The sequence below is a fragment of the Babylonia areolata genome, chromosome 7 (genome assembly GCF_041734735.1).
Source record: "Babylonia areolata isolate BAREFJ2019XMU chromosome 7, ASM4173473v1, whole genome shotgun sequence".
Taxonomy (NCBI): Eukaryota; Metazoa; Mollusca; class Gastropoda; order Neogastropoda; family Buccinidae; genus Babylonia; species Babylonia areolata.
The window spans coordinates 14,909,185-14,932,914 of record NC_134882.1 but is presented as its reverse complement, the minus strand read 5'-3'; the positions used below and the strand labels follow the sequence as shown (position 1 = coordinate 14,932,914).

The 23,730-nt window shown below is 42.3% G+C and overlaps 2 protein-coding genes across 2 annotated transcripts; one reads left to right on the top strand and one right to left on the bottom strand.

Moving 5' to 3' along the window:
- The first annotated feature begins 7,003 nt into the window (after positions 1-7,003).
- On the top strand, positions 7,004-11,191 carry LOC143284348 (neuronal acetylcholine receptor subunit alpha-7-like). Its single transcript, XM_076591058.1, has 3 exons — positions 7,004-7,037; positions 9,470-10,484; positions 11,182-11,191. Exons 1-3 carry the CDS (start codon positions 7,004-7,006, stop codon positions 11,189-11,191), a joined length of 1,059 nt encoding a protein of 352 aa, XP_076447173.1.
- A 6,794-nt stretch (positions 11,192-17,985) lies between these two features.
- LOC143284347 (acetylcholine receptor subunit beta-type acr-2-like) lies at positions 17,986-23,033 on the bottom strand. Its single transcript, XM_076591057.1, has 3 exons — positions 22,945-23,033; positions 21,191-22,105; positions 17,986-18,022 (listed from the first exon to the last, which is right to left on the bottom strand). Exons 1-3 carry the CDS (start codon positions 23,031-23,033, stop codon positions 17,986-17,988), a joined length of 1,041 nt encoding a protein of 346 aa, XP_076447172.1.
- Between the last annotated feature and the right edge of the window lie 697 nt (positions 23,034-23,730).

Genomic DNA, 23,730 nt, shown 5'->3' with positions numbered 1-23,730 from the left:
ATAATCATACGCTGCGCGAGAAGAAAAAAAAAGTGCATAATGGATATATAATTAAATAATGTATGAATAAATACACAAATAAATAAATAAAGAAACATATAATTACATAAATCATTAAATAAATGAATACACAGATAAATACATAAATAAATAATCACACGGATAGTTTCAGTCTCAGTTTCAGTAGCTCAAGGAGGCGTCACTGCGTTCGGACAAATCCATATACGCTACACCACATCTGCCAACGCGGCAGATGCCTGACCAGCAGCGTAACCCAACGCGCTTAGTCAGGCCTTGAGGAAAAAAAAAGAAAAAAAAAAAGAAAAAAAAAGAGAAAAATACATAAAAAGGAACTACTACTACTACTACTACTACTAATATGTACAAGGCGCAAAAACTTGATGAAGTCAACTATAAGCGTACAAAAAAAAAAAAAAAAAAAAAAAAAAAAAAAAAAAAATAACACGGATAACATTAAGAAACAAACAAGCAAACAAACAACAACAACAACAAAAAAGTTATAAAGTTATAGGCTGGGCCATTCAGACACCCACTGGACATTAGTTACAGGGTTTCTGTGGAGGGAAAGAGAAGGGAGAAGGCTGGTTGTCTCGAGTGAGTTAGGGACGGGCGCAACAGCCGAATGGTTAAAGCGTTGGACTTTCAATCTGAGGGTCCCGGGTTCGAATCACAGTGACGGCGCCGGGTGGGTAAAGGGTGGAGATTTTTACGATCTCCCAGGTCAACATATGTGCAGACCTGCCAGTGCCTGAACCGTCTTCGTGTGTATACGCAAGCAGAAGATCAAATACGCACGTTAAAGATCCTGTAATCCATGTCAGCGTTCGGTGGGTTATGGAAACAAGAACACACCCAGCATGCACACCCTTGATAGCGGAGTATGGCTGCCTACATGGCGGGTTAAAAACGGTCATACACGTAATAGCCCACTTGCGTATATACGAGTGAACGTGGGAGTTGCAGCCCACGAACGCAGAAGAAGAAGAAGAATGAGTTAGGGTTCGTTATCAAGGGAAGAGCACACAGGTACGTAACTTATGACAGTGTACATACATACATACCACAAACGAAAACTGGCCAGAGAAGAATGACTAAAGGTTATCCGTTTCCTGCTTTAGGCCTCAAGGGAAAAGAGGTTATCTGAATGGGGCACAGAGGCTAAGCGATTATACCTGCTTTTTTCTTGTTGTGTTGGTGGTGGTGTTAATGTTTCTTTCTTTTTTTATTTTCGATAAAAGAAACAGAACAAAACCAGTGGGCCACAACTGGACGCAGAAAACGATACCCTGTTCTAGGATGAGAGCTGGGAATGAAACATAATGGGATGGACGCTGCATACACCGCAACAACGACGACGACTACAACAACAAAACAACAACAATAATGATGATCATGATAATAATTATAACAACAACACTTTCAAAGCTATCAATGTGCTTTTCAGTAACACCTCAGTTGGACACAAAGCACACAACACACACACACACACACAGACGCGCGCGCGCGCATATGTGAGTCCGATTTTTGTGTGGAGATGGGGTGGTGGGGGTGTGAGTACCCGTGTTTGTTCTCACGTTGTGAAAACATTCCATGACTGTCAAATAATGTTTGCTTTCAATTCTTGTCTGAAATGGATTTTCTTTTATCTCGTGCGCGCGCGTGGTATCACTTAGTTGAGAGGGTGCATTCACTGCACGTACAACTAGTCACGAAGTGTGGAAATAGTGAGGTCGGCGCCAATATTACCATGGACACACACACTGACACCATGGACAGTGGCGTGTTTTGTTTGAACCACGTGAACTGGGGGAGGCTGTGTTGGCTTCGGCATTTTGTGAGTACTGTTGTTTGTTTTATCTGTGTGTGTGTGTGTGGGAAGGGGGCAGGGAGGGGGAAAGGGGGCTGGAGGAAGGGGGACGGGGGTGGGGGCACTGGGGGGCGTGGGGGTGGGGGGTGGGGTGGGGGTGAGTACGTGTGTGTGTGTGTGTGTGTGTGTGTGAAAACATCAGGTCTTGAAAAAGGGGATGTCTTGGAACAGAAATCCTACAGTGCGTGTGACACACACACACACACACACACACACACACACACACAGAGAGAGAGAGAGAGAGAGAGAGAGAGAGAACAAAATAATAATATAACAAGAAAAAGACGAATGCATTTACTTAAACGGACAGTTCACACACGCAAACGAATACACTTTGCATATGCATAAACATATTATCAACCCTAATGATAATCAAAGTTTCAGTGCATGTTATCTCATTTTAACATTTCCTGTTTAGGAAGTAAGGCAATATGAAGGTTGATTTACATCATTTACTTATTTTCCATTTTTTCAAATTTAATATTCTTTGAAAGAGCTTCTGAAGCTAATACTACAAGTTACCTGTTTTTAAAAGGAAGGCAGGCTGATCCAGTATGAACCAGCACTGCACAGAAGGCTTGACTTAAAGAGATCAATTCTAGGAAGAGGTATTGTAAGTTTATGAAAGTGTCTGTTGCTGTTTATTGGAAAGCTATCTACAATACCAGAAGGAGCTGCTCCAATAACTACTTTGTGCATCAATAGAGCCTTGTTGTACAGTCGTTTATGAGCTGGATTTTAAAATAACTAGTTTAAGAGCACGTTTATAAACCTGTTCAAAAGGTTTTAGAATGCTTGCACCCGCTGAATCCCATTCTCTCGAGGCTGTGTGTGTGCTTGAAAGAACTTTTTACGAGCATGCATACTAACAAAATGTTTATTTTAGATAGTTGAAATACTTCTTGAGGCACTCTTTCACACAGGAACACAGGAACATGGTCAGACCAAGATAAATTATTATCATTGATGATACCTAGTACCATTATGCGTCTTTACTTCTCCAATTTTAATTCCAGATATAGAAATAGAACATGTGTATGTTAACTAGTTTTGACGTTTTTGTCCGGTTGTCATGTGCATACATATAGTTTTCTTTGCATTATGACACACCTGATGAATTGCAGTCCATCTGGCTAATTGTTTGATGATTTCTTGTACTTTTGCTATGAATACATTTATGAACGAATGATCGAAAAAAAAGTCAAACCCCGAATCGTTCTCAGAGAATACATCACAAACTGTTGTTAAATACAGAGGCAGATTATTAACATATAGTGCGAATAATAACGGACCAAGCATGCGCCCTTGGAGTACACCATATCTCATTGTCTTTAAATCTGATTTTTATTTTTATTACTAAATAGCTATTTTCTGTTTGATAGAAACGACGAAATGAACTGTATAGTATCGCCACATAGTCCATATAGAACGAATTCTTCAAATAAGAGAGAATAATTAATGACATCAAAAGCTTTTGAAAAATCTACAAAAAGAAGTACTTCTATTAGGTCATTATTATTGATATCTAAAAGCCATTTTGTCACCATCTGTGTCAGCGCTGTGTGACAGGAATGATTTCCCCTAAAACCAGATTGTTTTGGGTGAATCAGATCAAACTTATTTATCTGGTGGGTTTTGAAAGATTGGACATAGTTGATACGGGTCTGTGATTTGAGAAGTTTGAATGGTTACGTGCCTTGAACACTGGAACGAATCTAGTTTGTTTAAAACATATTAGAAAACAATTCCTGTCAATGCAGAGACAGAGAGAGAAAGAGTGTGAGAGAGATCGAGAGATAGAGAGAGAGAGAGAGAGAGAGAGAGAGAGACAGACGGACAGACAGAGAGATATATATAGAGAGAGATAGGGTGAAGGTGGCAAAGTGAATGGTCTGATTTGGTGATTTCTGCGGCCTCCATGGCGCAAGAGAAACATCGCTGGAGGCAAATCGATTTTGTTGTTTGATTTGCTGTTGAATAAATAATCAGTGGCGATGGCTTCACCAACTGGTACAAGATTGCAGGGTTTGCCTGATTAACACAATATTATCACATTGTATTATATGGCGAACTGCAAGCATTAAAACCGAAATATTATTTTTTCAGCAAAAAGCATAATCATTCACCCCCCAGTTCGCAGTGAACGCCACCACTTGTGCATTTTTATATCACACATGAGCTTGAGCTTGAGCTTGGTTTATTTATACAAAGCCAGGTCAGGGGCATAGCCCTTGCTACTGGTACCATGTAACCCAGTACTACCTGCCGCATATGAAGTCTCCCAACGACGGACCAGGCGGAGGAGGAAACCTTTCCCAACGGCTGTGAAGGCAGAAGAGGATGACCTAAGGGCAGGGGGAGCTCTTATCCTTGACTGGAAGTCCTCCTAGGAGATGGAACTCCGAAGAAAAAACCTGCACCTGCCGAGGCCGTTCTACACGTGGCAGTATCTGCACCTGTGGGACTCTGAGCGTCGATAGGCGAGAGAGTGGGGGAAGGGACTGCACAACTCCTCTTCACTAAAAAAAAAAGTCACCTGTGCTGGTCAGGCAACCAGGCTAATGCCGGAACGACGGTTTTCCCTTGCAACACCCGTGGGAAGTACTGTGCATCCAGAATCGGCCTCTTCTCTCATATGAGGACACACGATAAACCTGCCTGCCTACTCATCCGTCGGTCCAACGGGAGACTCCATCATCATTTATACGGATCACGACACTAGTCAGATTACCAAAGTAACAAACTAAGAATATTGATCAGATTCATAACCTAACACAGACAACAACTATAACAACAACTAAAACGTTCGTGCATGAAACACGACAAGCTGGTCAAATAATCCCTCAATGCCACAATGAGCTGGAAATCCCCTCTTTGGTGTTCATTTTCAATGATTTAAAGCCACGTCACAGATGATTGTGATCATTCGATATACTCTAATACTACAACAGCGGAAAAAAAAGCAAAATCGGAATGATCTTTGTTTTGAACTGTTTACCACAAGTTACAAAGTAAAAAATAAATGGCTTCATTTTCTGCTTTTGAAACCAGTCGGGTGCCATACCTTGTATGTCGGCCAGGTATTATTATTCCTATTTTCTCGCGCGGAATACACACACACACCACACACACACACAAACACACACACACCGAGTCGCGGGTCTTGATGCCAGACTGACTGCGCAGAGCATCGATATTGTAAACAGGGGAAGTATAAATGACGCTGCACGGAGACAGTGCATTCCTTGTATCAAGCTCTGCTCGCGGAAGTCCTTCAGATCTGTCAGGGTTATAGGTCCCTTTGCTTTTTACGGCGGTCGGGGCAGCGGATTCATATCCACTGTGTCTAGTGGTGTCAAGGCTGCCCTGTTACATTATTCAACAGTTGTTGCAGGAGGGCGAAAACAACTGCTCTCACAATTCCAAACAAAGACATAGCAAGGTGAGTCTTTTTTCCTCTCTCCCAAAGTCAATGTGATTCTGTCGTGTGTGTGTGTGTGTGTGTGTGTGTGTGTGTGTGTGTGTGCGCGCGCACACACACACACACACGTGCGCTTGTGTGTTTAAATGAACAAACGATCGAACGAACAAACGAACGAACATTTTTCTTAATGAGGGAAGTGGAATAAGCATGCACATGGTTCTTTACATCCAGCCCTCAGGGCGAAGAGAAAAAAGGAATCAAGATAATCACAAAAATAACAAGAGGGTTGCAGAAAGACAGACATGACCTTCAGACTCACTCAAATACGTGTACATGTAAACACAAACACACATATGTAATGACCATAATACTTGCATTCATGAAAAACAACAACACATGGGTGTAGTGAAGAGAGAGAGAGAGAGAGAGAGAGAGAGAGAGAGAGAGAGAGAGAGAGAGAGAGAGGTGTAGGGGGGGGGGGGAGGGAACAAAAAATACAGACAGACTGACAGTAATATTTCGAGCAAGATCATTGTGAGGTGCTGGAAAATTCTTTCATTAAATGTGGATGATATACTTTTTTGAATCGATTTAATGCGGTGTGAACAATGAAAGAAACAGAAAGATGTTATTCCAAAACAGACCACCAGAATACGTGAGGCTGGATTTAAAAAGATCAATGCTGGGAAGAGGACAACCTTATTGTATGAGCGTGGCGATTAACAGTAATGTGAAGGTGAAGCACAACCACAAAGCATCTTGAAGAAGAGAACTGCTTTACTACACACACACACACACACACACACACACGCACGCACACGCACACACACACACACACGCACGCACACACACACACACACACGCACACACACACGCACGCACGCACACACACACACACACACACATATATACATACATCAATTTTAATTCCAATGGAAGAATGTCCCAACATATCATCGTCTGCGCTGAAGATTTTAACAACTCCTGACAGACAGACAGAGAAAGAGAGAGATGCTTGCTGCATCAAAGTCGTCCAGCTTAGGAATATACATGCATAATAACCATTCAGGTTTTCTCTATCAGTGTGAACCACATCTGTCTTTGTCCTCTCTCTTCTCAGTCTTTCTGCTCCATCCTCTCTCTATGTTCTCTTTATCTGTCTCACCCCTCTCTGTTTATCACTCTCCGCTTTTACTGAATAACATACAGGAAACTCAGCGTTTGATTCAAAGTTATCGCAATTTTCTGTTTGTCCGAATGTTGTTTTTTTTGTGTGTTCCTTTGACAGTTGACTGGTTTGTTCGTCCGATTGTTTTGCTTGCATATTAATTTTGTTCCTTGATTTTCCGTTTGCAAATGCGTCGTTGTTGTTTTCGTGTTTTGCTGTGGTGTGTTTAATTTTTGTCTCTCGTGTGTGTTCACACACAACTTGAGTCCATGTCATAACGCTGTGTTTTGGTTATACATACACACACACACACACATCTATATGTGTGTCTATCTATCTATATATATCTCTATCTACACACACACACACATATATATATATATATATATATATATATATATGTGTGTGTGTGTGTGTGTGTGTGTGTGTGTGTGTGTGTGTGTGTGTTTCCATTGTAAATTTTAACAAATCAAATTTCTCTGGTTTTGATATTGATCTTCAGATACCATCCTTCAGCGTCTCCATGCGGACCAGGCATGACACCAACGATGACGACAGTCGGTGCTGGTTGGCTCTGTGTACTTCCTTCCAGCTGCCATCTGGCCTGTCCAGCGTCATGAGTTTATGCGTAGATGTGAAATTGAACTTCCACCTGCTGTAACTATGGCTGAGGTACTGTGAAATCCAATTAAAACAAGAGAGGCAAGGCCTTCAAGACTCACTTGTGATACACTTAAAAAAAAAAAAAAATCCGAGCTTTTTATGTATTGAGTATAATTTCAAAATGTAATGTTTAAGATGAGAAAGATCAGTTTAAAGCAAATTAAGTCCCCTAGCATTAAATACAGAGTAATTTCCCTTTTTTTTTTTTAACTATCTGCACCAAAACGTTTGCAAAATAAATAAAACTTCCAGGCTTAGCAAAAGAAGTTCCCGTTTGAACAAAAAATGATAATAATGACTGCTCTTGTTGTTGTGTCAGAATATGAGATCAAAGTGCCAAGTTTAGAGAATACAAAAAATATAAATATAACAGTAAATGCAGTTTGCATATAATTAGGCTTCATTTTTTATTTTTTTGTGCCCATCCCAGAGGTACAATATTGTTTTAAACAAGATGACTGGAAAGAACTGAATTTTTCCTATTTTTATGCCTAGTTTGGTGTCAACTGACGAAGTATTTGCAGAGAAAATGTCAATGTTAAAGTTTACCACGGACATACAGACACACACACACACAGACAACCGAACACCGGGTTAAAACATAGACTCACTTTGTTTACACAAGTGAGTCAAAAAACCCAAACCACTAGTCAAACACTTTCCTCCCAGCTTCGTGGAAAACATTACGTCAGATCTGCTGATAGGTGTACAGCGTTCTGGTGATTTTCCTCGGTGACATTTCCTTTTAACATTAGAGACAGCTTCAGTGAACAATGCCTGTGAAGACAAGACTGTTTTGGTGTTGACTTTCATTCCATTGCGGAAACGTTTTATGATTGGTGGATTTTTATCATGTAAAGACAACAGTCATGTGAATTTTAATCTTTAAAAACAGCAGTGATCGACAGTGACATTTTCGATTTTTTTTTTTTTTTTATCATTGAAGCCAATATGAATATAGTGAGAAGTTATCACTGTAGTGGGTGAGGAATTTGCAAGCTGTGAATATATCACCTTCACCTTCACCTATCCCGTAGTCTTGTGGACCGTTGGGGCGCCACAGGTGATCTGGCAACCAGCATCCTCCAATCCTCTCGGTTTTCTGACCTGATTGTATCGCTCAACCTCAAGCCCGTCCATTCTGGGATGTTGTCCTCCCATCTCTTCCTCTGTCTGCCTCTCAATCTCCCTCCTTGCACTGTGCCCTGCAGGAATGTCTTGGCAAGCCCTGATGATCTCGTGACATGGCCATACCATTTGAGCTTGCGTCTCTTGGCCAAAGTCAACAGGTCTTCGTAGGGCCCAATGACTTGCCTGATTCTGTTTCGAACTTCTTCGTTCGTGATATGATCTTTGTAGGAGATGACCAGGAGTCTTCGAAAGCATCTCATCTCAGTGGACTGTATTCTCTTTTCTATTTCAGCTGTTAAGGTCCACGATTCACATGCATACAAGAGTATTGATGCCACCAGGGTACGCTGATGCGTGAATATATACAGATTACAAAAATACACCAAAACACTGTTGACATTAATACATAAAGACAACAATAATTTCAATTGTTAATCTGTAAAGACAGCAGTAAACGGTAGTGACTTTCTAAATTTTCTTTGCCAATATTGATAAAGTGTGGAAACATTACTCTAATGAGTAACGAATTTCCAAGTTGTGAACACATTAAGTTGAGAGTCTTAACTCTCAAGAAACAGCATTACATATTGATGGTTTTTAACTTGTGAAGACATTACTCTTACGAGAGGCAACATTTCAGCCTTCAAAGATAACTTTCATGAACGGTGATTATTTATCACCTTAAGCTAACAGTGATGGATTGTCTTCTTTAAGTTGACAGTGATGGACTGTGTTCTTTAACCTGTGAGGACAATCCCAGTGGATGGTGACTTCTAAATTGCAAAGTCATGCATATTGGATGAAGACATTTACATGTGAAAACACTGATTGCGGCATTTCTGTCTCTCTTTCAAAACTTTATATACCCCGTTGTGAGAGATAACTGAAAACGTTGGAACACACTGAGTAAAATGACCAAAAAGAAAAATCCCAGTGCTCAACGCTCACTGAATGAAACAGTCTTGCTGGCCGCTTGGGTAAGCTTTCAGGTAATAGAACCACGTTCAAAATGAAAGACTTTCCATCTGTGTCCATATAGTGTATAGTAAAATTACTTAGCAATCAAAACTGCGTGTATCTAAGTATATATATCCCGTAGGGAAAAACGAAACCCTTGCCTTTGCGTACACAATGGTTTCGTACAAAACGCACTTTAAACTGGTAGCAATCATTTTTTTGTGCTTTTTGCCACAAGTATGTAGCCAGAGTTTTCCAGGCAACAGCTCTGGCTTTATCGGGGAACATTCCAGAAGAAGACAAGCATACTATCGCTGGCGGGACTGGTTGATGCAGCATCCAGCCGTGGTGCAGAAGGTTCCCCCTGTGCCCAAAACAAGTTATCTCGATGCGGGGATGGACCTGTTCGTCCGCCTCTCTCCGGCTGTCGTTTTGGAAGTGGATGATTCACGTCAGACGATTCGTGTATCATCTAAACTTGAGTTCATGTGGACGGACCCAGCGCTGGCCCTGACCCCAGAACTTGTGGAGATGTTCACTGATGGCAACGCCTCCAGTCTGCCCTTCTCCGTCTCTGTGCCCAGACAAGTCTTGTGGGCGCCGCCTGTCATCGTGGTTGAAGGGAACGACGATTTATCCGTCCTGGAGGCTTTCAGTGAAGCGACGATTAACCAAAAGGGTTCCGTGTATGTCAACGCCCCTCGCATTTTGACTTTAACCTGTCCGTTTAACATGATTGATTATCCCTTTGACGAACATTACTGTTCCATTACTTTCCTTGACATCTCCATCACCACAAACATCTATCCCCTGGCGTGGGATCAGAACTTCTCCAGACAGTTAAGTATCAACGGCGAGTGGGTTCTGGTGAGCGTCAGCAACAGCACCATTCACATCCCGCCAGAGAGAATCGTGTACACCCGATACGTCCTACACCTCCGCCGCAAGACAGCGTACTACACGGTGATGATTCTGATGCCCATGGTAATGACGTCCTACCTGAACGTGCTGGTGTTCCTGCTGCCCCCAGACATGGGAGACAAGGCGTCCTACCTGGTCACCCTCACCATTTCCCTGTCCGTCTTCACCTCCTTCTTCAACACCGACATGCCCAGAGGTGTGGACTCCACCCCCACCATCTTCATCCTCCTCATCTATGTGTACGCGGAGGGAGTGGTGGTGCTGCTGCTGAGCATGGCAGTGCTGGTCAGGTACCACGGAGAGCAGCGGGGGCAGGACGCGCGTCTGACATCGTCTGCTGTCTGCGACACGTTAAGCGGGCGGGAGGATGGAGGGAAGGGGGCAGGGAAGGCGCGGAAGAAAGAGAAAGGGAAACTAACTGGGAAACAGCTTGATGTCGTCTTTTTTCTTCTCGGTTTATCGGGCAACACTCTTGGTCTGACGTTCATGCTTATGCTTCTGAATGGCGTCTTTTGATTCCTGTTTAGACCTGCTTTTGATTTCTGGTTTACGTGTTAAGTGATTTTTATCTGCGGTGTGGAGCTGATTGGTGCGTGGTCGTGAGGGGACTTAAGTAGTTGTCTCTTCACGTTGGCAACAACATTAGATGCAAGCTGCTTTGCTTTCATGTTTGATTTTAAGACTTTACCACCTCATGTATCAACACCGCAGGTTGGTTCCTGTTCCTGACTCGTGTGAATGACGTCTTTTGATTACTGCTTAAATCGGTATTCATTTCTGGTGTATGTGTTAATTTTTTTCTCTCTCTGATTTATGGAGCAATGACTAGTGTTTGGTTCCGATGGGACTGAAGTAGTCATCACTTCACATTATCAACGCAATTAGACGCTTGCTGCTTTGTTTCTGTTATGAGCTGATTCTCTTTGTCACTGTCATGTGATGGAGACAACACGTCGGGCTGGCAGTGTCTTCTGTTTCTGAGTCGCGTTTGAACACAAAGTGGGTGTATGTACGTATTCTGTTTTTCAGTTGTCAATGAGTCCATCTGTGTGTGCGTCCGTACGCGCGCGCGCGCGTGTGTGTGTATGAGTATAAAATTTGAACACTGACATTTTCACAGTCACAACAAGTGGTACGGAAGCCAAACAGGGCAGAATGGTAGATCTGCGTGTGGATAAAACATATATATATATATATATATATATATATATATATAAACTGCCATGGGTTATGCTTGCTGCTTCCAACACAAGTAAACAAAATTCAAGTAACACCAGTATTACAGTAATCGAAACGGATTACGTCAAGATAAGATCATACTGGACGTATCTATGGTAATATCTATAACATCCAATGGGGAATTAATTCTAACAAATGAACGAAACAGCAATATTCACATTAGTGCATAAGAGCTGAGACAAAAATGACACATTCACACACAAAAACAACACCAACAGACAAATAAATAAACACGAAACACAGAAAACAAACCAACCAGCCAAAAAGACAAGACGTCATCTATAACGAAACCTAATGACGCTCCCTCCAGTCGCTTCTCCAGGGCTCACAAAAACAGTCAAAGATCACTTGGGAACTCGCTGTTCTCTTCTTGGGGGCATGATGAAATAATGATGAGTTTTCGGCAATGATCCTTTTATGAAGCAATCGTAATGTGAACCACTATCAACAGACACATTGTTTCAATTCAATTAAGCACACTACTACTACTAACAATTATATATACGAGGGTCATTCAATAAATAAGGTGAATTTTTCGGTATAAGGACTTCTAATACAGATAGAAGCTTACTTTTTTTTTTCAACGTAGTCTCCCAGCACTGTCACACACTTTTCCCATCTGTGCACAAGCTTCCGTATTCCCTCAGCGTAAAAATCTTTGGACTGATGTCTCAGCCAGTCGCTCACAACGCTTTTGACTTCATCGTCACTTTCAAACTTCGTGCCTCTCGTGAACGCTTTCAAGGGACCAAACAGGTGAAAGTCTGAAGGGGCAAGGTCTGGGCTGTAAGGGGGATGAGGGAGCAGTTCCCAGCCCAGCTCGTTGATGGTCTGCACCGTTCGGGCTGCTGTGTGAGGCCTTGCGTTGTCATGATGCAAGATGACTCCTTCTGACTGATGACCCCTGCGTTTGTTCTTCATGTCTTTCTTGACCTGCCTCAGCAGTTCACAGTAGTTGGCACTGTTCACAGTGCTTCCTTTCTCAAGGAATGAAATGGTGATTGGGCCTTGCATATCCCAAAAAACGGTGAGCATCACCTTCCTCGTGGACCGCTGGGACTTGAACTTCTTCTTCACTGGAGAGCTTACGTGCTTCCACTCCATGGACTGCCGTTTTGACTCGTCACATGTGACCACCTTCTTCAGAAACTCATCACCATCCTTCTCATAGCGGCAGAGACACTGCTGGGACAACTCGACCCTCCTCTGTTTGTGCTCTGGAGTAAGCATCTTTGGCACCCACCGGCAGCTGACCTTCGAGTAGCCAAGGTCATCATGGACAATTTTGTGTGCTGTCCCAACAGATAAGCTCAAAGTCCTTGCAATGTCATCCACTGTCACCCTTCTGTCAGACTGAATGAGGTCATTGACTGATTCGATCACCTCAGGAGACCTCACTTCTGTAGGCCTTCCAGGCCTGTCTTCATCCTCAACACTGCTCCGTCCTTCTTTAAACAATTTAGCCCACTTGTAGACATTTTTTCGGCTGAAACATGTGGCACCATACACAGCTGACATTCTCCTATGAATTTCAACTGGTTTGCACCCTTCAGCAACCAAAAACTTGATAACTGACCGCTGTTCAATCCTGGAGCATGCTTCTTGGTCGGCCATCTTTGTTAATCGCCAAAACTCTCAAAGTTTTTTTTAATCTGCAAAACAAATTAAATCCATGTGAAAAAGAAGTAAAACAAAAAAAAAAAAAAGAAAGAAAAAAAAAAAGAAAAAAAGAAGAAAAAAAAGTAAGCTTCTATCTGTATTAGAAGTCCTTATACCGAAAAATTCACCTTATTTATTGAATGACCCTCGTGTGTGTGTGTATATATATATATATATACACACACACACACACATATATATATATATACGTGTGTGTGTGTGTGTTGTGTGTGTGTGTGTGTGTGTTTGTGTGCACGCGCGCCGCGAATCTCTTAACTCACTCAGTACGGCCAGTCCTCTCTTCTCCTCTACACAGACCCCTCGAATGTCCAGTGGGTGTCTGAATGACCCAACCTTTAGCTTCCGTCGTCCGAATTGTGGTATTCTTTGTCAACATTCACCTCTTCAGTGTAAGAGCCTTCCGCTTGTAATATTTTGATGGTGGTAATTGGGGAGAAACGCTGTTAGCGTCGTTGTCTTTTGCCGTTCGTATGGAAAGAGTTAAATAATGTTTCGCTCAAATGGCAATACACGTCTCTCTCTCTCTCTCTCTCTCCTACCCCTAATTATCATCCCGAACACTTCTTTATAATCTGTTTTGCTTTTAACTTAACTTCCTTCATCTGTTGTAGTTACAATGACAAACATGGAGTACGACATGTTGAATTAAAACAACAACAACAACAACTCATCAATTTGTGCAAACAGACAAAAAACAACGACAAACAAACAAACAAAAACAACAAAACTAAGGTGTATTGTAGGAGTGAAAAAAACAACCCCCCCCAAAAAACAACAACAACAAACAAACAAAAAAACCGTGTTATAGACCTTGCAGCTTGCTATGTGTATTTCGTCTTCTTCTTCTGCTATTCCCGTTGGGACACCACTGAAAACCTAGTTACCAGCTTTCTCCATTTCTCCCTGTTCCTCGTCGTTTCCCTTGTGATAAGATACAAACGGCGTACATGTCTGAGCTAATCTATAATTAATGCCCGCTTCTATACCACCTACTGAAAGAGTATTCTGATCAGTTCCAAGGAGTAAGTTTATTTCAGAGGGAGTAACATATGTCTTCACTTTTAACCATTCTATTGTCGTGGGTACTTAAAAAAGGTGGGTTTTTTTTTGCCTTCTTACTACATACTCTATAGGTCTGTGTGTGCTTTATTTTCATATAGGGACGTAAAATATTGCTTTGATGTTGTCTTACATTGCTTTTGAAGACTTTTATACATGTTTGGATTTCTTTAATTGATGTCAATAAATGTTGTTCAAGAAGGAACTTTGTTCTGCTAACTTGTGACGAATGATTGTGATGCATAGGTAGGTACTCACACATACACCTTGCACACGCACACACACACACACACTCATACAAATACACAAATGCAAATACACACACACTCAAACCCACTCTCACCCGTACACACACGCGCATACAACACATACATGGCGGACTCAAAGAATGCATAATCATATGTGTCAATGTGTGCGCGCGTGCGTGCACGTGTATGTGTGTGTGTGTGTGTGTGTGCTCACTTTGTGAAAACATTACTATTTTTACCAATTTGAACTCCGGTTAGTTCCCTTCATTGAACCCAAGCCAAACAATGTTGGCTATTTAAAATTGCTGTCTCAAGTGGAGTTTAATTGATGGCGTGCACGCACCTGTTTTTCCCTTACTTCACAGTGCATTGAATGGATTGCACGTGCAATTACGCGCTTGTATGATAACAGACACGCACCGATGGCCAAAGGTCCGTGGGATTCCTTATTAGCGGGTACGCTGGGTGTGTACTGGCTGCGGCGTGACTGACACTGTTATCATTACTGTTGTTTCTTTCATTTTTTTGTCATCCCTGTGTGTGAGGGTGGTGGGGTGGGGAGTGTGTTTGTGTGTGTGTGTGTGTGTGTGCTTTGTGTGCGTGTATGTGTAAGGGGGGTGGGGGACGAATGAGTGAGAAGGTGAGTGTGTGGGTGTATGTGTGTATGCGTGTGCGTGTATGTATAAGGGGGGGATGAGTCAGTGAGTAGGTGAGTGAGTGTGTGTGTCTGTGTGTGTGTGTGTGTGTGTGTGTGTTTTGTGTTCGTGTATGTGTGAGGGGGGCATGAGATGAGGGAGTGAGTAGATTAGTGTGTGGGTGTATGTATGTGTATGTGTGGGGGTAAGCGTGTGCATGTGTGTGTATGTTTGTGCGTGTGAGTGCATATCAGAGAGGGAGAGGGTGGGGGGGGGGGGGGGGGGGGAGAGAATGTGTGTGTGTGTGTTTGTGTGGGTGTGTTTGTTTGTTTGTTTGTGTGTGTGTGTGTGTGTGTGTGTGTGTGTGTGTGTGTGTGTGTGCTCTGCACGTACGACGTCACTGTGGGCAGCATGGATATCACAGACATCATCATTCAGGTCAGCAGGAAAAACACTCGTCCTGAACAATATTTACTGACAACAATAAAGCAAACAAGAAGATGTATACAGATCTCCCAAAGCAGTCTAAGTCTACACCAAAGCAAATTTTTAAGTGTGTCACAAGATGGCGAATCCTCGACACCCGGTGACAAAGCTGGTCTACACGCTAGACGCACTGTCTCTCCCGATTAAGAGAAGTTGAACAAAAATATTGATTATTCTATAATTTCAATACACCCCGAAGTCAAATTACACACACTCACACTACCCAAATTACCTCCAAGTAAAAAACAACAACAAAATAAAGTCTGTCGCATCACAGCCCACCCCACTGTCTCCACAGTTCACAGTCACACACTGTGATGCCACTCAGCTTTGAACAAGAGTTCTGGCTCCCCACGCCTTGTGAAGCACAGATCTGTCCCAGCTGACTGATGACTGGCCCATGAAGTGACGAGCAGTTGGAGCAGGGCTGAGGTGCAGATGACGACAGGCACTCTTGCAGTGCAGTAGTGGTAGTAGGCGTAGGTCCTGGCGACCCAGAGGTAGGAGACAGGAGGAAGGCGTCCGTGACAAAGACGACGAATGAACTTCAAAGGTTGAAGAAGTTAAGAAGAAACTAAAGATGGAATGGATGGAATGGAATCCAGCTTTCCCGTGGTATTCTCCAGAGCAGTGAACATCCCCCAGTCTCCCTATCTCTGCGGCTACCTTCACCTCTACACTCACATCTCGCTCACTACGATCGGCTTCGGATCCACTCTGTTTATGCATACCCAACACTCGACTGTTGACCGCCGTTCTTTCTCTATTCTGGACCTTGCAATTGGAATGAACTTCCTCTTTCGCTTCGTCAAGTCTCCACACTCAGCTCTTTCAAGTCTGCCCGTAAACAATTCTTTAATGCTCATATACAGTCGATAATAGATTATGCTTCTACTTTGTGGGATTCTACTAGCGCTAATACTCTAAAACCTCTTGTTAGATTATACAAACGTGCTTTGAAATTAGTTTTATTAAAGTCAAGTTCATTAACTCCTAATGATTATAGGTCACTTGATATCCTCCCACTGGAGCTAAAACTAGAATATAATAAGGCTGTTTTTATGCACAAAATAGTAAGCGGCTACGCACCTCCTTCAATTATAAATAACTTCCCAGTAAATAACATAAGACATGTACATAAGTTGCATATACCTCGTCCAAATCTTGATCTTTTTAAGTCCAGCCTAACTTACAGCGGGGGAACGTATTGGAATAATTTACCACCACGTTTAAAAAATATTACTAACCACAACAACTTTAAGCAAAATCTAAAAATGTACCTATTCACAAAAATTGACGTCACCTGAAATCCAACATTGCTTTCGACAATTGTGAGTTCCCTCTCACTCTCTCTTGAGTGGATGCATTTGTGTGTGTGTGTGTGTGTGTGTGTGTGTGTGTATTTCATGATTTTTTTTTTTCTTTTCTTCTCTTCTTCTTCCTTTTGTGGAATGGCTTTGAATTGTGAAATAATGGTATATTTTGATTGTGTTTTGATTTTGTGCTCATTTTCGCTTTTTTAGCTTTATTCCCTCTTTAGGGCGAGGGCTGGATGTAAAAAAGCATGTTACTTGCTTATCTATTACCCTCGATAATAAAGATTTTGTCTTGTCTTGTCTTGTCTGGCCTTAAAACCCACCTCTTCCCAAAATAGCCTCCCTTGCCTGCCTCTTCCTCGTCTTTAGTTTCTACAGTTTTTGAGTTATGCATGCGTGTGAATGACTGGTGCGAAATCGCTTTGATTTGTCTCTACACAATATTCAGCGCTATATAAATACCATTATCATTATTATTATCATTAAGGCAGGTACAGAATGTGTGGAAGAATCACTCGAAGAACACAGAACTGCTGCTCTTCACTTTTCGGTGCACACACACCTGGTCTAAATTGCCCTGGCAGTCAACACTACCTCTTGTATAGATCTGAACACACTGAACTGACAGCAAACACGTGCGTCAGTCTTACACTGCTAACTTTCGGTTATCAAACATAACCCAAATTGATCTCCTCTCACTTCTGTCCTCTGTTCCTACAATAATCTGCTCAATCTTACCGCTAATTATGACAGCCAATGCTACTTCTTGGCTTCAAACAAGCCTAACTGTTAGCCTCAAGAAGCCCAGGTGTGGTTCAAACAACTACCTATAGTGAGACTTGACCACTCTCTCCGGAGTCCGCACATCAAGTGCCCAATTAGCGCCCACAAATCGCTCATCCCGCGACTGGACCATCGAACTCGCTCTGAAAAGGGGTGACCAGCACAGACCTCCCAACTTCGGACAACAATAGGTCCTGGCCTTTCCTGACCTGTCACCCCTTGACTAACACAGCGAAAAATAATCGAATCGTCCTGCCAGAGCATTAGCGCCAAACCTTCCCCATTACACAGGGATTTGGCAATGATTCTCAAAACATCTTTCAATCGGCCTGGACAGGGAAAACGAGAGGGGACATTACTCTGGTTCACTTCGCTACAACCAGACGTTCAGCAGACGACAATTTCCGCGAAAGCGGCCGTGTTTCTGCGGTGTGACAACGTGCAAAATATAAAAATATGAATAAAGCATAAAAAACCTCTTGAGCAGAGTACACAAAAAGAAGGCAAGAAGTTTATTTGAAATATCCACTACGGCACTATCCCCTGAAATAATCGTTAACACGGAACACCTATGCTATTGCCTGTGAATAAACTCATCCCATGGAAATGACAAGTAATCTTGTGTGAATATGAATAGTATAAGACCTTCACACTAAGTGAAAAACACAAAAGCATTTCCATGCCAAGATCCATGTTTATAATGTAATGTTTTACATTTGTGAGACTCGTTAGGAATATTTCCCATAGTATTCGTATATCCAGACTGACGTCCAATTTCTTGACAGAATACTGTTGTTCCTGTAGATATGTGCAGTAATATATCTTCCATACTACGAAAAATAAAGTTTCTATTTGAACTACAAATGGTAAAATGACTGGTACCACTTAGTATGTTAGTACGTGACATAACAGTACCAATTTTTGGTTATAAGAAATAAAAATGTAGAGCAACCTGACTTTGTAAACATCTTTGGTGCCTTTCACAGAAGTGCACTGTCATTATAAATAAAATGTGCGGAAAAAACTGATTTTTCCCCTATTTCCAAGCCGCAGACAAAAGTATTTCAAAATAAATTGAATTTGTTAAAGTTTACCATGGACAAACACACACACACACACACACACGGTCACACACACGCAATAGAAATACCATATTATTTACATAAACTCACGTTGTCAGTAAAAACACACAAGTGAACGAACAATTACAATTGAACTGCAGAATAAGGAGACATTCTTGTTGATCACAGAAGGCTAAGGATTTTCAACAATATGAATAACGTGTTTAGCTTTGTGTTTTACTAATCGATGACCATACTACGTTTTGCATTATTCTTATATTTGGTATACTATTAACACGAAGGCCCAACACTCGGCTTATATCACAGATTGACATAAGTTTACATTTGGGCCAACAGCAAAGTGAGAGCTGTATTATCAATGGTTTGTCCGGTCAATGGGAAACCATTTACAGCTTAGTCTTTTGTGAAGGACTATGACTCTCAAACTAGGAGACAAAATTGCACTGGCTCTTAGTGCTGCAGCCTTGTGGGCTAGTTGGCCTTTGGGAACCATCCCAACGCCGACTGTCCTAAAACCCTCTTGGCCGAGAGAGTGGGGATGTACTTGGGCAAGACACTCTCCAATATAATCAAATTCTAGCCCAAATAGTCGGAACAGCAGTTGCCTCCTCTGCTGTTCTGATGGTCATAGTCGGACACGACTGACTATCATATATAACACGAAGGGGAATAAGAAATGCACATTACAATCGGTTAACGACTTATTACAAAGACATTTGCATTGTTTTACAAAACTCTACAGAACCACGTGCACAAAATAAATGAAGTATGACCTAATATTCTGATGAAACAGAAAGACAGAGAGAGAGAGAGAGAGAGAGAGAGAGAGAGAGAGAGAGAGAGAGTGTGCGTGAGAAGAGGGGGCAGAGAGAGAGGGAGAGAGAGAGAGACTGAGAAAGAGACTGAGAGATTGTGTGTGTATGTGTGTGTGTGTGTGTGTGTGTCTGAGAGTGTGTGTGTGCATGAGAGAGAGACAAAGAGAGAGAGAGAGACAAAGAGAGAGAAAGAGAAAGAGACACAGAGAGATAGTGTGTGTGTGTGTGTGTGTGTGTGTGTGTGTGTGTGTGTGTGTGTGTGTGTGAGAGAGAGAGAGAGAGAGAGGGGGGGAGTTTGGTCGTTTATTTCTGGAATGGAACAGCTGTTTTCAAACAGTATTCATCTTCGCAAATGATAAAATGATTGTAGAAGCATAGATGGGCTGTGATATATTTGTTATTATGTTCGTGCTTGAAGTCGATTTTTTTTTAGAACAGTCATGACGCATATTTTACGTGGGGAGATTATTCTAATTATTTTTTGGTGCTAGCCGATCCGGGTTTTTCTCCCGCACTGCCGCCATCTTTGAAAGTTCATTTTGTCTGGAGTTGTCCGACCAAAGTTTATGATGCTGTTCCCATATTCCCTTCGGCTGATTTTGTGGTCTGACAAGTTTATGCAGTGATCTCAATGAGAAGGGTCGGGGGTCGAGAGGACACATCATTATATTTTGTTAAATTGATTGACGTCTGTAACTGTTTTAGTTTCTATTTTTTCCCTGGTACTTTGCGTCACAATACTTACGCACGGATGTACTTTGGCCTATTATTTCTTCACTCGTTAGAATTAATTCCCCACGAAGTGCTATAGATCTGATAAGTAATAAGACCAATCTGATCTGATCTTAAGAGAACCTGTTCCGATTACTGTAATACTTGTGTCACTTCATAGGCTATGTTTACCCTTGTTGAAAGCACTAGGTATAATTCATGAACGGTTTTGCACTTTGAAACACACTTTAAAACAACAAAAATCGTTGCGAAAATGTTTATCGAGATTGCTACCTTTTGCCCAGGAGCAGTTTTTTTTATAATGACGATGACTTGATAGGATTTATCCAAATCTACGATCCTGCCAGGTTTGGTTTCTCTACCACAGCTGTCGATGCAAAAACGCCGATGTTTAAGCTTCACACACACACACAGAGGTGGACTCATTTACAACAGGAAAACAGGATTAATTTATAGACTCACTTTGTGTTGAAACACGAATCAGAAACAGAAACCAACCTGTCGTGTTGAAATATGACGTGGCTAAATCATGAAATCAAATATGAAAGCAAAGCAGCTGGCATCTAATTTTGTTGTAAAACGTGAAGAGACAATTACTCCAGTCCCATCAGGGCCATGCACCAATCATAGCTCCATAAAAATCACTCAACACATAAACCAGAAATAAAAACATATTTAAATAGTAATCAAATGACGCCATTCAGAAGCATAAGCATGAACGCCAGAACAAGAGTGTTGCCCGATAAACCGAGAAGAAAAAAGACGACATCAAGCTGTTTCCCAGTTAGTTTCCCTTTCTCTTTCTTCCGCGCCTTCCCTGCCCCCTTCCGTCCATCCTCCCGCCCGCTGAACGTGCCGCAGACAGCAGACGATGCCTGACGCGCGTCCTGCCCCCGCTGCTCTCCGTGGTACCTGACCAGCACTGCCATGCTCAGCAGCATCACCACCACTCCCTCCGCGTACACATAGATGAGGAGGATGAAGATGGTGGGGGTGGAGTCCACACCTCTGGGCATGTCGGTGTTGAAGAAGGAGGTGAAGACGGACAGGGAGATGGTGAGGGTGACCAGGTAGGACGCCTTGTCTCCCAGGTCTGGGGGCAGCAGGAACACCAGCACGTTCAGGTAGGACGTCATTACCATGGGCATCAGAATCATCACCGTGTAGTACGCTGTCTTGCGGCGGAGGTGTAGGACGTATTGGGTGTACACGATTCTCTCTGGCGGGATGTGAATGGTGTTGTTGCTGACGCTCACCAGAACCCACTCGCCGTTGATACTTAACTGCTTGGAGAAGTTCTGATCCCACGCCAGGGGGTAGATGTTGGAGGTGATGGAGATGTCAAAGAAAGTAATGGGACAGTAATGTTCGTCAAAGGGATAATCAATCATGTTAAACGGACAGGTTAAAGTCAAAATGCGAGGGAGGTCGACATACACGGAACCGTTTTGGTTAATCGTCGCTTCACTGAAAGCCTCCAGGACGGATAAATCGCTGATCCCTTCAACCATGATGACAGGCGGCGCCCACAAGACTTGTCTGGGCACAGAGACGGAGAAGGGCAGACTGGAGGCGTTGCCATCAGTGAACATCTCCACAAGTTCTGGGGTCAGGGCCAGAGATGGGTCCGTCCACATGAACTCAAGTTTAGATGACATACTAATTGTCTGACGTGAATCATCCACTTCCAAAACGACAAACGGAGAGAGGCGGACGAACAGGTCCATCCCCGCATCGAGATTATTTGTTTTGGGCACAGGGGGAACCTTCTGCACCACGGCTGGATGCTGCATCAACCAGTCCCGCCAGTGATAGTATGCTTGTCTTCTTCTGGAATGTTCCCCGATAAAGCCAGAGCTGTTGCCTGGAAAACTCTGGCTGCGGACATTTGGGAAGAAACACAGGAAAGTGATTGCTATCAGTTTAACGTAGGTTTTGCACGAAAACATTGTGAAGAGACAGTCAATCAAGTACAAAAATTTCGTGGTTTTTTTTTTTACCTCCCTGGATATGTGGGCTCATGAATGTTTGCTACATTTTAGTGCACACTATAGAGGACACAGATAGAAACTAGTCTTTTTATTTTATTTTAGCGTGTTTCTCTCACCAGAAAGCTTATCCAAGGCAGTCAGGAAGACACTTGTTTCTTCTAGCAACCATTATGTAATGAAACTGAAACATAAACTCTGGAAAGAGTGAGAATAAAATAACATTATCAGTGTTGTCTTTGGATGTAAAAAAAAAAGTGTTCGTTCAACAGAATTGGCTTCAGAGTTAAGGAGTCACCATCCACTTGGATTACCTTGACAGGTTAAAGTTCACACGGTTGTCTTTTAATTAGAACATTCAATTTCAATGATGTCTCGTGAGCATTAAGACACTGCACTCAATACTTTCACATCTGGAAATTCGTCACTCACTACAGAGATGTCTTCTCACTTAATTAGTATTGGCTAAAAAAAACCAAAAAACAAAAACACAACCAAACATGACCAATCAATGCAGTCTTTACAATCTAAAAATTCACAACAGTGTTGTTACATTAAAAAAATACAAAAATCCACCAGCCATAAACTGTTTCACTGTGGAATGAAAGTCAGCACCCAAACAGTACTCTTTTCCCCAGTATCGTTCACTACAGCTGAGTCAATTGCTAAACAGCCACGGTGGTTGTACATGAAGACTTCAGTTTCCAGGGTGTGTCAAAGAATGCAGACCGATCATAGTCGCTTCTCCGCATCTGCGCATAAACCAGCACGCTGGTCAGGCCAGAGGGCAGTTGCCAACCAGCACCGACTGTCTTCATCGTTGGTGTCATGTCTGGTCCGCATGGGGACGCTGAAGGATTGTACCTGTAGATCAATACCAAAACCAGAGAAAATCGATTTGTTAAATTTTACAATGGAAACACACACACACACACACACACACACACACACACACACACCGCAGCGTTAACACATAGACTGAGGTTATGAGGCTATTTATAAACACACATGTGAACCAAAATGAAATACAATACAGTAAGCATGAACACAGCAACTAAACATTTGCACACGGAAAAGCAAGGAACAAATATTCAAGCGAAACAAATTGACAAATAAGTGAACTAACGAATGCACAGAAAAAGAACACAAAAATACAGACAAACAGATAATTGCAAACTAACACTAAAATTAAACGGACACTAAAACTGCATTTCCTGCATGTACATTTCATTCAGTAATAGAGGATAGTGATAAGCAGAGAGGAGAGAGAGAGAGAGAGAGAGAGAGAGACTTTGATTCACACTGAGATAAAACTAATGTTATCACACATGTACATTCCTAAGCTGAACAACTTGGATACAACAAGCATGTAACACACACACACACACACACACACACACACACACACACAGGCATCAGAAACATACATACATGACAGACTCAGCTGAACAACTTGGATGCAACTAACATGTAACACACACACACACACACACACACACACACAGAAGCATCAGA